This window comes from Macaca mulatta, chromosome 14 (assembly GCF_049350105.2).
Source record: "Macaca mulatta isolate MMU2019108-1 chromosome 14, T2T-MMU8v2.0, whole genome shotgun sequence".
NCBI lineage: Eukaryota > Metazoa > Chordata > Mammalia > Primates > Cercopithecidae > Macaca > Macaca mulatta.
The window spans coordinates 38,841,214-38,855,618 of record NC_133419.1 but is presented as its reverse complement, the minus strand read 5'-3'; the positions used below and the strand labels follow the sequence as shown (position 1 = coordinate 38,855,618).

The following is a 14,405-nucleotide window of genomic DNA, read 5'->3' as shown; positions in this document are numbered from 1 at the left end:
CCTCCCAAAATCCTGGGATTATAGGCATGAGTCACTGCACCTAGCTGTGTTTTTATTTTTCAATCCTTTTGTGGCTTTTTGTTATAAGAATGCATTCCCTTATGACTCCATATGGTTACTTCTTTTTCTGGATAACTAAAAAATATCAAAAGTACTGTTTCAATACTGTTGTGAAATCACTACATATTGTAGTTAGCTTACAAATACGTCCAGCATGTAAAATGGCAAATTGTTCAAGAAGATGAGGGTATTACAACGTAATATAGATGTTTCTTTCCCTTATCGAAAGTGAAATTTTAGGCCGGGCACAATGGCTCACGACTGTAATTCCAGCACTTTGGGAGGCCAAAGTGGGCAGATCACTTGAGGCCAGGAGTTCGAGACCAGCCTGGCCAAGATGGTGAAACCCTGTCTCTATTAAAAATACAAAAGTTAGCCAGGCATAATGATGCATGCCTATAGTCGCAGCTCCTCAGGAGACTGAGGCATGAGAATCACTTCAACCCGGGAGGTGAAGGTTGCAGTGAGCCGAGATGGTGCCATTGCACTCCAGCCTGAGTGACAGAGCTAGACTCCGTCTCTAAAAAAAAAAAAAAGGAAAAAAAGAGAGAAATTTTAAATAACTAATTTTAACTCATTAAGTTAAAAAAATTCACGTTTAGCCATCATTTGTCCATCTATCACCATGGTTATTTTTCTGTTATGCTTTTATTTCCCAAAACTACAAAGTATCTTATTTTATTTCAGTTAACACTGAGGAGAATAAAAACGACTCTGTGCTGAGATGTTCTTTTGCTGACCTCAGCGATTTTTGTTTGGGTAAGTTGATATTCAGTATTTACTACTCCTATCCCTCTCTCCAAAGGTAAACTGTTCTAAAAAAAACTAGCATTTTTTTTTTTAAGAAAAAAGTTCATGTTTGGTTTTTAACGTAATGGGTGGGTTTAATATTCTGTGGTTAAGAAATTAAGAAATGTATAGTTTGGAATTCAAATATATAGGAGGATTTATGATGAGCAACAATCTCATAATAAAAAATAACAATTTTTGCCATTATTCTGAAAATTTCAATTTTTTATGAGTAAGAACATATAGAGTACTATTTCAAGATCTATAAAATTTTGACACTCAGAATTTAGAATGTTAGTAACACTCAGAGATTCTATCTCGACCCATCATTAGAGGATACTATAAATTTTATTTATTTTTCCTATAACAGTGACAAGTTTACTCTATCTCCTTTTTTGCCTTTTGATGTTACATAAGATTTGCTTCAGTTGAGCAAGCTTTACATTCAAATCTGTAGCTTGCCTATATACAATTCTTTTGAATCGGGTTTTCATTTTCATAAATTAAATAGAAATAAAATAAAGCCAGAATTAATAAAAAAAAGTGATACTAATGTGCCAGCACTTACTTTGCAACCTCAGTGCCTTGATACATAACCTGAAGAAACGAAGCCCTGAGTTTTCAGTAGCGGATACATCAGTGGCCAGGCCTCAGTGCCTACATAAGGAGTTCTCAACTCTGGTTACACATTCAAATCACCAGAGGGCTTTTTAATACTTCCTGGATCACAGTTCCAGAAAATCAGTTTTAATTGGTCTGGGGAGTGAAATTAGTATACATACTTTTAACAGCCTGCCCGGTAAATATTTAGTGTAACCAGGATAAAGAATTTCTGGCCTAAAAACTGTAACTTGGCTTTTCTCTACAGGCATTGTTAAGTCACTCTTCATAACTTTTAAAACTATGAATTTTGCTATTTATAATCACATTCTGAATGATTGCAAATTAGTCACGTTTCTTATAATAATTTTTGTTTTATGTGTGGCACAGAAACAGTGCTGGCTTATTAAGTTTTTTAGTTAAAGAAAGTCAGTGACCAGCAGGTTCATTTCATATACAGAATCAAAAAGAGTATCTCATCAGAAAAAATTCACTCAGAATACAAAGGCCTTTCCTGTAGTAATTAATTCTGAAGATTACTACAAGTTGAGTATTTTTATCCAAAATTCTTGAGACTAGAAATATTTCAGATTTCAATTTTTTTTTTATTTTAGAATATTTGTATCATATACTTACTCGCTGAGCATCCCAAAATCTGAAAATCGGAAATCTAAAGTGCTCCAGTGAGCATTTCCATTGAGTGTCATTTCAACACTCAAAAAGTTTCAGATTTTGGAGCACTTTGGATTTGGGATGCTCAACCTATATTATCTGTTATTTTCTAATTTAAAAAAAAATAAGAACAAAAAACGAACCTGAAGTTTTTCTTGTCCAAAATATCCATACAGGTGGGAAAGTTTGCAAAGCACCCTTCACTAACCTGTCCTCCAAATTAGAACCAATGTATAACAATCACTGTATTGAAAAACCTTCCATGTAATTCCTTGCATTTTATTTTTGACAGCTTGCCATTCCAACTATTAAAAAGCACTTTCTCTGAATGCTTAACATAATCGGATGCTCTTAACTTTATGATTCTTTTCACATCACTTTTGTGTGTCTCAGTTATTTGTTCCAGCTGACCTGTATTCATCTCTCTCCAGGCATTGTATCTCATATTCACTATTTTAGTATCCCCCAGCATCAGTCTGTCATTTATTCAAGTTAGAAAGACATCACAGCTTCTGCAGTTAAAATACATACAAATGATGAGGTGTTTGCCTTTATAATGAAGGTGAGGTACAGTCTCCAGCTAACTGTGTAGTATCGCTAAGCATTTCAGGAATCCATCTGGATGTAACACCTGGCTGGGAAATACTCTTTTAGAGTTAGGTGCATATCTATGAGTGTTTTTTATTATTTTATTTTATTGTTATTTTTTTGAGATAGAGTCTTGTTCTGTCTCCCAGGCTGAACTGCAGTGGCGTGATCTCAGCTCACTGCAATCTCTGCCTGCCAGGTTCAAGAGATTCTCCTGCCTCAGCCTCCTGAGTAGCTGGGACTACAGGCGCGCACCACCACACCTAGCTAATTTTTGTATTTTTAGTAGAGACAGGGTTTCACCATGTTGGCCAGGCTGGTCTCAAAGTCCCAACCTCAGGCAATCCACCCACCTTGGCCTCCCAAAATGCTGGGATTACAGGCGTGAGCCACCACACCCGGCCTAATATGAGTGTTTTAATCATCTTCGAAAAGAAATCAAGTAAAATAATGTCAAATATACCAAGAGTACAGTTAAATAAAGCATGAGTAAGCATTTTGGCAATACATGTTCTCTTTTAAATGCAAAGCAGTTACATTCGCTAAGTTTGCCGTTAGCGTGCAGAGTATTGGGCTAATTATTGCATGGGAATTTCCTGACTAATGCATCTTATTAATGGCTTTTTACAGTTAACCACTTTGAGCGGCCCCATGAGAATATTAATGCTGAGGCAGACTTAACTGCATGTGGTCAGTGTTTTACTGAGGATTGATATTTCTCATTATTCCAAATGAGAACCATGAAGGAAAAAATATTAATGGCTCTGTTGATTCAGAGAAGGACATTTCTACTAAGGCTCCCTAACAGGATGGGTATACATCATGAAAGAAATGTTATTTTTCCAGCCAGCCATTGGTCAAATCTTTATTCTTATATCCACTAGCTATGTAACTGTAGTATATTACTTAACCTCTCTGAGCTTTAGTGATTTCACTAGTAAATTGGGATCAATGATCCATTCTTAGTAGGATTTTAAGTAAATAAAAAGGCATAACTTCATCGTAGCTCCTAACACATCATGGGGGTTCAGCAAATATTTTTCATTGCTTTATTCAGTCACTCACTAAACTTATCTTTCACACCAAATTCTGCTGGGCCCAGAGAGATTTACACTAAACAGCTATTTCTGTGATCACCAAAAGTGATTTTAGGATGGGTGTGGTGGCTCCCGCCTGTAATACCAGCGCCTTCAGAGGCTGAGGTAGGAGGATTGCTTAAGCCCAGGGGTTTAAGACCAGCATCAGCAAAGTGGTGAGACCCTGTTTCTACAAAAAGAAAATAATTAGCCAAGCATGGTGGTACCTGACTGTAGTCCCACCTACTCAGGAGGCTGAGATGGGAATATCACTTGAGCCCAGGAGTTGGAGTCTACAGTGAGCTATGATCACACCCCTTCACTCCAGCCTGGGCAACAGAGCGGGATTCTGCCAAAAAAAAAAAAAAGGTCAGGGGGACTTTTATGGCATAATGGATAAAATAATTTGCCAAATGTCACATAGCTAGTCAATGGAGAACTAAGATTTCAACCCAGGAAGCCTTGATCCCTAGCCTTCTCTTTTAATCACCACAGTAGACACAAAGGCCTTAAGGTAAAAAGTGGTTAATGATTTCCAAAGACACTAGTTCTGTCAGATGTTAATAAGTTTCAGGCAGAAAGTACAAGGAGAAGATAAAGCTGCATGTTAAAATATATTTGGGTAATGATTAGTTAAAAAGCTAATTGAGTCAGAAAGTTTTGATTCTTTTTGTTCTCTTCTTCTTTTTTTATTGACATCTCATAGCCTTTAATTCTACTTTTCATAAAGCAGCTCACAAAGCCAGAGCAGCATTCCATACTCCCCCACACACTCACAAAATTATTCTAGAAAGTGCTGATCCTTGTAGCAGTGAATTTGAAATTCCAGTGTGGCAATAATTTTATTTATTAATCTTGGAAGCCCCACTACCATTGCCTACTTTTTTCTTCTCAGTATGCTGGAAAATGACAAGGACACAGTAATCCACGTTAACAAGTGCCTGTTGCTTGATTCTTCCCATGCCCATATGGCTATAAACTCAGGTAACTTAGAAATGAAATATTTAGGGCTCATTAAGACCAGCATAATTTGAGTCCAACCAACCCAAACACACATCTGTCTAATCTTGTTATGAAATTAACATTTTGCTAATGTTATAAAATGACTTCCTCAGGAATGGGGTCATATTAGAGTTTTGAAACATTTATTTGCTTTCTACAAACAGAATAGTTTAGCTCAGTGGAATACTCATTGGTTTATTTCTTTAAATAGTTATGGTCAAAGAGTACATGGTGATTTTGCTTTCATTCTATAACAATAGATAATATCCACTAATTCTCATTTTTTCTTAGTAGCATTTTATATGAAGATGGCATAAGAAATAACTTTCTTCTAATATTCCTAACCTACTTAAGATTACAGAAATGAGGGAATTACACTGAAGGAACATATTTTTCAGTTATGACAGTCTCACAGTCACTGTAAATCTTGTCAATTGTTTATCGAACACATAAGGTCCTCTTGCCTCAATTTTCAAAATATATTCAGAATCTGACTACTGCTCACCACATTCACTGCTGCACCTGAGTCCATCTGCTGCCTTCTCTTGGTACACTGGTACAATAACTTCCTAACAGATCTCCCTGCTCAAAATCTTGCCTCCTTATAGATGATTTTCCAAGCAGGAGTCACAGAAAGCTTTAATAAAAGGAAGATTAAATCCCATCATTTCTGTGCTCCTGTCTCTCCAGGGTTTCCTATTACATTTAAAATTTAAACTCACTCTGGTATTCAGAAACCTTGCAGAATCTGGGTCTGGTCTCTCTAGGCCATTTCCTAATGCTTCCTTTTTCTTACGAGCTGCAGACAGCTCAACCATCTTATGTTCCTTGTTCACAATAAATATGTGCTATCCTAGGGCTCTACACCGAAATAAGCCAGGTTCACATCAGACTTACTTTCTGTCTCCTCATCTTGGATTTTTCTTCATAATACTTATTACCTAAAGTTATTTATTTAGGTTATTTACCCCAATTTTGTGTTCCCAGAAGACAGAAACTGTCAATCTTGCTGCCACCTTTAGCACCAGAATCAAGAATAGTACCTGACCCATAGTAGGTGCTTAAAGAATACTTTTAGGATTAGGACAGACAAATGGATGAAAGAGCATACTCTCTCTCCCTCTCTCTCTCTCTCTCTCTCACACACACACCCACCCCTCTTTGGAGAGTCTGCTGTAGAATCCACCCATTTTTTTGCTCTCTGTGATGTCATTTATCACTGTGAGTTTTCTCACTTGTTATGAGTTAGTGCTTTGTTAATTTTCTCACCGAGGACCTGATCTAAATATTATTCTCTTTTGTATTTAAATTGTGATGATGGACCTTTATGTAGAGTATTTAAAGGCTTAAAACAAAACTCTTCTTAAGTAGTAGAGTTACCTTTTTTTTTTTTTGAGACAGTATTTTGCTCTTGTCCCCCAGGCTGCAGTAGTACAGTGGCATGATCTTGGCTCACTGCAGCCTCTGTCTCGGGTTCAAGCGATTCTCCTGCCTCAGCCTCCCGAGTAGCTGGGATTACAGGTGCCCACCACCACATCCGGCTAATTTTTTGTATTTTTAGTAGAGACGGGGTTTTACTTTGTTGGGCAGGCTGGTCTCGAACTCCTGACCTCAGGCAATCCGCCCAGCTCAGCCTCCCAAAGTGCTGGGATAATGGTTAAATCATTAGTTAAATGATTAGTAAAATCATTATTTAACAGGAGTGAGCCACCGCGCCCAGCCGTAGAATTGCCTTTCTAACATCAGTCTTACTGAAGTCCTCCCTAATGCATAGTCATTTAGATGCTACTTCCTTTATTTCATAGCACTTTGGATGAGTGTTCACTAGGTAATAACTGTGATTTATGTTTGTCTTGCTCGTATTGCTTGGTACAAGCTATCCACTCAATGACATGGGTGGATGGGTGAGGATTGGAAGAGTACAGGGAAAGATGGTGAGCAGAAAACACTGGCACACTGATACAATGGAAAGCAGTTTATCTGCAAGTTTTGCTTCTCTGTGTTGTTCATTGAGCACAGCTCTGCCAGCACCCTCACTGCTACTGGCTAGTGGTAGTACTTTAGAACAATAGGGCTAGGGAGAAGTAGGCAACAAAGGAAACCCAAAAATTAATAAGTCTGGGTTTTTGTTGTTATTGTGTCCTAACCACAGAGCAAGCCATGTATGGACCATTCATGAATTTATTCTTCACAGAAAGCTTCTGTAGGATAATTTTTTAAATCATGAAATTTGTTGGTGGTCAAAAGCTCCAGTTTCAGGTACCAACACTGTCACTTACTACTTGGGTACACACTATCTTTGCTGAGTTTTCTGATTTGAGAAATGGAGATATCAATATTAATTTCTTCTTATAAACAGAGATTGAGCATAATTGTAGTGAAAGCTGTTGTGAGACTCAAATTAGACAATATTTATCAGAGATGACATATAAAACATAAATTATGAAAATAACCTTAGGTCGTTATTATCATGTGCTCCCATATTATCACCTATTCTGATCATCCTGGGGCAAGCCATTATTAGCAAGGTACAGAAAGTTTGTACAGTTGCAAGTAAGTGAAGGCCAACTAATAATCTACTCACACTGAAAATTCTCCAGGAAGGATAGTATCTATTTTCAGATGCTGAAACAATACAATGTAAGAGAGTAACAAAATAAAATGACATTATAGTAAAGAAGAATGACTGAGCTGGAATAATTTAGCTATTAAACTTTTACTCCCAGAGATAGACTTAAGGTTTATGTTGTGATCATAATAGTCTGCTATGTTATCTTGGTCAGTTCCTTTACGTTTTTGAACTGATGCTGATATGCAAACAAAATTTAAAAGACAATGTATTCCCACTTGAGTCAGCATAAGTTTTCAACATAAAGCATACAATTGATGATTAGAAAATAGATTTATAGATTAAATTTTAAATTTTCAACTGGCATACTCAAGGTAATTATGTTGTTTCCTGTCTACTTAGGCTTTAAAATGAAAGATATGACTTTTTTGGTAGCCCTAAATTACTTATTTTTTAAATAGCTGTCTCAATACTAAAATTGTGTATTGAAAGCAAACAAAAGGATGAAAAAATATATTTGTGTGTTTGAGTAACTGTGCATAGATTCTTGCATTTAATCCTTGGAACTATTTTATGGGAATATTTTATTATCCTAAAGTCTAAGGTTAAAAAACTGTAACGGACCCACTGCCACCCAGCTAACAAATGATAAAACCAAGATTTTAACTTCAATTTGTTGAAACCAATATTGATTCCCTTGCCACTATATCAGCCTTTGTTCTTCAACACATGAAGCAATTTTATTGAGCTTTGAGACTACATTTTTTATGCATGTATGGCTTCCTATTATTCTGCTACTAGAGAACAGCAAGAGTTCTATTTGTCATAATCAGACTTACTGTAACTGTTACCACCTGTTCCAGAAAGCTGTTATCTTTGTTTTTTGGTGTGTGTGAAAATCTGTTTTACTTATTCTTTGATCTTTTTAGATTTTAAGACACTATCAATTATAGGAAGCATCATCAAATTAATAAGAGCTTTTAGGAAAAATAGGTTACTGCTATGATTTCAGAAATGTTACAATGTGGGAGAAAGTCATCTTACAAAGAGGAAATATGATATAATATTTGGTATTGTAATTTAGTGCTATTGCTTAAACATTTTTTTAATTTGAAATTTGATTGATGTTCTGGGCATATGTGCAATAAATGTCTCATCACCACATGGGGAGAATTTCATAAAAATAAGGATCTATGCCCTTGAGAAAAACCAAAACACAGTAGGTTTCATTTGTGTTTCAGAAGATCTCACTGATGGAAGAATAATTAGCTTCATTAACCAAAATGCAATATGGCTCTCTCCATTGTTGCGCTCAGATGTTGACTGACACAAATACTAACTCTAAAAAGCTTTTTAAATTCTGCCGTTATGATACAAATAACTCCTAGCAAGAAAAAAAAAAATCTACGAGGGAGAGAGGACTACCACTACCTAGTTAAAATAGGTAACACATTTTACATTTCCTTCCTACTACAGTTTTTCACTGTCCTTACATTTATATTGTTTTACAAAGTTACGTTCAGAAGGAAAATTATATTTCAAGTGAAATGTGTGAGAATAGCCTAAAACAGCTTTTTAACTTAAGATTATAGTTTAAGCATTTCTGTACATTGTCAGTCTGCAAAGCAATTTAATGGATGCAAAATATTCCCACATACAAGCATACCATTCATTTATTAGTTAACAATTGCTACGAGATTACAATGCAATTAACAATGAACTAAATATCAGGATATAGTGATGAACAAAACAGTCACTGCACTAATAGCACTTATAGTTAGGAGGAGGTAGATATAACATTTATATGTATAAATGTATACATTCAATGCCAGATGCTGATGTATATGTACATATATAGCATATATGTTTTATATGAATGTTTTGTCATTTGATGTCAGGTGCTGATAAAAATAATAAAAAAAATAAAGCATTGTGTGCAGAGAGACAACAATGTAGACTGTATTTTAGAAATAATGATCAAACAGTGATTCTCTGATGGGGTGACTAGTGAACAGAACCGTGGCTAAAACAGAGATTGAGCATTATCTGCAGAGAGACAAGCAAGTGCAAAAACCCTTCAGTGAGGACATATTTTACATCAAATAACCTGGTACAGCTGGATCAGAGGGTATGAGGGTAGAGCTGTATGAGCTGGATACAGAATGATAGTGAGGGGTGAAACTGGCTGGGCTTCTGGGTCAGGTGGGGACTTGGAGAACTTTTCTGTCCAGCTAAAGGATTGTAAACACACCAGTCAGCGCTCTGTAAAAATGGACCAATCAGCACTCTGTAAAATGGACCAATCAGCAGGATATGGGCGGGGCCAAATAAGGTAAGAAAAGCTGGCCACCTTTGCCACCACTGGCAACATGCTGGGGTACCCTTCCACACTGTGAAAGCTTTGTTCTTTGGCTCTTCACAATAAATTCTGCTGCTGCTCCTCGCTCTTTGGGTCCGCACTACCTTTATGAGCTGTAACACTCACTGGGAAGGTCTGCGGCTTGGCTCCTGAGGTCAGCGAGAACACGAACCCACCAGGAGGAACAAGCAACTCCAGACGCGCCTCCTGTAAGAGACGTAACGCTCACTGAGAAGGTCTGCGGCTTCACTCCTGAAGTCAAGCGAGACCACAAACCTACTGGAAGGAAGAAACTCTGGAGACATGAACACCTGAAGGAACTAACTTTGAAACAAACACCATCTTTAAGAACTGTAACATTCACCGCGAGTGTCCGTGGCTTCATTCTTGAAGTCAGCGAGACCAAGAACTCACCAGAAGGAACCAATTCCAGACACAATAGTAAGGAGCTAGATGATGCATATGCCCAGTGGGCTGTTGTATGGACTATGGTTTTACTTGGGGCTGCAGAATTATTAGAAGGTTTGAACAGAGATTTAATGTGAAATATCTTGGGTTTTTAAAAGGGTCACCCTGGCTACCATGTGGTAGGAGCAAAAGAGGAAACAGGGAGATTGTTTTGGAGAACCAAATGAGCTTCTGTTTGAGAGATGTGTTGGCTTTAACTATAATCAGATGTTGATAAATGATCAACTTTGAGCTGTAATTTAAAGACAGTTTAGACAGGATTTGGGCATTTAATTCCAGTTAGTCATTCAATAAACATTTATTGAATGGCAACTATGTGCCAGACCCTGTTCTAGATGTTAAGGTGAAAGCAGTCAATAAACAAGACAACAAAAGTGGGAAAAATGTACACACACACGTGTATATATGTAAAGGCCAGGCTCACAAAAAATACCTTAGTGAGGGGAACAAATAATGAACAAAGACAAATAAGTGAAAACACATTGCATGTTAGTGGTATGTGCTAAAGAGTGATATGTGCTAAAGAGGTAATGCTTCGTGCTAAGTCACCAGAATTTGGTGAAAGATCTGATGTAGGGTAGAAGAGAAAATGAGGAGTCAAGATTACTCCTAGGGTTTTAGCCTGTGTAACTAGAATTAAACTTGTTTCTTAAGATGGCAATAGTTTCTACGTTTTATTATTCATAGGCTTAGAGGAACATTCCTGCTAACACAGATTTCTTTTAGATTATAATTTTAGAATGCATTTCCAGTTGTGCTCTGTTTTGCTCTTAAAACATATTGATGGATGCACCTCCACGACCCAGACATTTCCCACCAGTCTTCACTTTCAACATAGAGATCAAATTTCAACATGAGACCTGGACCAAACAAACCACATCCAAGCCATAGCAATATGTTTGTATATCATTCATCGGGACAATGATTTAAAGTTATCTGCCTACTCTAATATTATTTTTCTTAGTTCATTTACTTGAATTTTTGTGCTTCAGTTATGTATTTCTTATTTTTATTTTGTTAATATGCATTTATTGAAAAATTTTCTTTCTTTCCAGCTTTTAGGTTTAAGAGGTATATATGCACGTTTGTTAAATGGGTAAATTGCATGTCATGGAGGTTTGGTGTACAGATAGTTTTCTCACCCAGATACTATGCTGACTTCGCTAATATACCAAGAGAGAAAGAGAGAGAAGGGGAAGGAGGGCAGGCAGAAAAAAAGAAAAGAAAACACAAATGTGAAGGAATTTAGAAGAGAAAATGATTAGCTCCAGTCAGCGCAGTAGGGCAGGGAAAAAAAAAATCTGAAAAAACTTAACGAATATGGTGGTATTTGGCAAATGTTCAAAATTGAGTTAGCTTTCCTCCAGCAAGATGATGCTATGTATTTCTTTTCCAGAAATAGATGAGTTATAGGAATTAAAGAAAAAAAGTGGCTGGGCACGGTGGATCACTCCTGTAATCCCAGCACTTTGGGAGGACGAGGCAGGTGGATCACGAGGTCAGGAGATCGAGCCCATCCTGGCTAACACAGTGAAACCCCGTCTCTACTAAAAATATAAAAAATTAGCTGAGCGTGGTGGCAGGCGCCCGTAGTCCCAGCTACTTGGGAGGATGAGGCAGGAGAATGGCGTGAACCCGGGAGGCAGAGCTTGCAGTGAGCCAAGATCACGCCACTACACTCCAGCCTGGGCAACAGAGTGAGACTGCATCTCAAAAAAAAAAAAAAAAAAATTCTCTGCCTAGAAAACTAAATTGTGAGTGGAATAGGAGCAGGAAATGAGTAATGAACTTCTAGAGGTTTAATTTCTTGTGTTCCATGGAAAATAAAATAATGTAAATTGTCATTTTATCTTTTATAAGCATTAAATTCATAATTCAATAATTTTAGAGTTTAGAGGAACCTTAGAGACTTAGGAAAAGGAAATTGCATGCTGAGGAAGTGGCAGATTTAGAATGAGAAATGACATCTTGTGATCCACAAGCCAGTGCCTGCTCCCCAGCAGCACATGCCATTTGCGGATTGCTGTTTAACCAAACCAGGATTTCTTCCTTCTCTAATAACCAATGGGGAAAAAGATGGAGAGACAGAAAGAGAGAGACAGGGACAGAGAGAGGAGAGAGCAAGCGAGCCTGCGAGCCAGAGCGCGCGCGGGGAAAAGGAAGGAAAGGGAAGAGAAAGGATTGGAAAGGAAATAAAAACACTGAACACTCTATGCCTTACAAACTGGCAGTCAATGGTAGGGTTTTGGTAGCTGCTCCAATAATATAATTCCAAAATTTCAGTTTCTTTCTGGCTTCTGTAACAGTTCAATGCGAATCCAGATTTTGCATTTTAAGATTTTCTGTGTTGATCATTCCTCCTCCAGTTTACGTGTGTGTCTAACTGCCTCACTTTTTGTATCTTTGCTCAAATATTACTATGTTCTTTAGTAAAATGACACCCCCCACTCCTTTCACACCTTCATCCTTCCTGTCTACAGTATTTTTCTCAAATGCGCTGACCACAAGACCTACTTAATATTTTACTTATTTTAAAATTTTTTCTCTTACTTGAATGTTGTATGAAGGCAGAATTGTGTTTGCTACTCTAATGTCAACTTGTAAAAGAGGATCTTGCATATCCAGAGTTCTTTAATAAACAAAAGTTGAATGAATAAAATGTAACTTACCTAAATCTGGGGGAATACTATGTTCACAAGCATGGGCTTTGGAGTCAGATCAGAATTTGTTTCAGTTTTGGATGTGCCTCTTACTGGTTTAGTGCCTTCGGCATGTTCCATTTCCGTGTTCCTTTTTTGCTTATTATTAGATGTAGGAAGAAATTATACCCACTTTTAAAGTTGTCATCAGAATGAAAGGAAATAATACAGGTAAAGTTTCTGGCCTATTGCATGCACGTAGCAAATGTTAACCATCAATGAGTGTCAGGTATGGTTAATAGGTCTAAGTGTAACCACTAAAAGCTTAGAGCTTCTTAACGTATCTGGCTATTAACTGCATCCTAAGACATAATATAACCTGTACAATTTTAGTTTATACCACTATGAACCTGATACTATTAGCTGCCCACGATGTAACATATTGTGTTTTAATAGCTTTTAACCATTATTTATAAAGGAATGGATATACTATAAACAAAATTGTTTTTCTTCTGTACAATAAGTAAATTGACTGAAATCTTGAAAGCACTAGAGTTTTCAATGTCAAAATTCATGTTTAATAGATATCAACTGATCTAGTAAAACAACTCTAAGATGTTTTGATATCTTTGAAAAGGCTAAATGTATAGCAATCTGTTTTTGAGTTTGAAGATATATTTATATCATATGGAACATAAATTGGTGAAATGTGTCAAGAATTCTTGGTCATGTAGCCCCCATAGAGATTTCCTATTTTATACTATTTTACATTGATTACAGCTTATTCATTGTTCATATACATCCTTATATGTAACTGATATTATAGTTTTTTTGGTTTTTTTTTTTTTTTTTTTTTTTTTGCTATTCCACTAGTAACCATTTTTCAATATTCTCTGTTCTTTCCTGGTAGTTGTTTCAATCCCCTGATTTATATTTCTTGTAATGTTTATTAACATATTTTCTTGTAAATACAACACATTTACAAGAAAGAAACAACCCCATCAAAAAGTGAGCAAATGATATGAACAGACACTTCTCAAAAGAAGAGATTTATGCAGCCAACAGACACATGAAAAAAATGCTCATCATCACTCGCCATTAGAGAAATGTAAATCAAAACCACAATGAGATACTATCTCACACCAGTTAGAATGGCTATCATTAAAAAGGAAACAACAGGTGCTGGAGAAGATGTGGAGAAATAGGAACACTTTTACACTGTTGGTGGGATTGTAAACTAGTTTAACCATTGTGGAAGACAGTGTGGCAATTCCTCAAGGATCTAGAACTAGAAATACCATTTGACCCAGCCATCCCATTACTGGGTATATACACAAAGGATTATAAATTACGCTGCTATAAAGACACATGCACATGTATGTTTATTGTGGCACTATTCACAATAGCAAAGACTTGGAACCAAGCCAAATGTCCATCAATGACAGACTGGATTAAGAAAATGTGGCACATATACACCATGGAATACTATGCAGCCATAAAAAAGGATGAGTTCATGTCCTTTGTAGGGACATGGGTGCAGCTGGAAACCATCATTCTCAGCAAACTATCGCAAGGACAAAAAA

General features: G+C 36.7%; 1 protein-coding gene across 1 annotated transcript in view; it reads left to right on the top strand.

Moving 5' to 3' along the window:
• ANO3 (anoctamin 3) overlaps positions 1-14,405 on the top strand; it is a 335,023-nt gene that overhangs the window by 108,932 nt on the left and 211,686 nt on the right. The window contains 1 exon segment of the mRNA NM_001265904.1: positions 748-819. Coding sequence (NP_001252833.1) covers positions 748-819 — 72 coding nt within the window.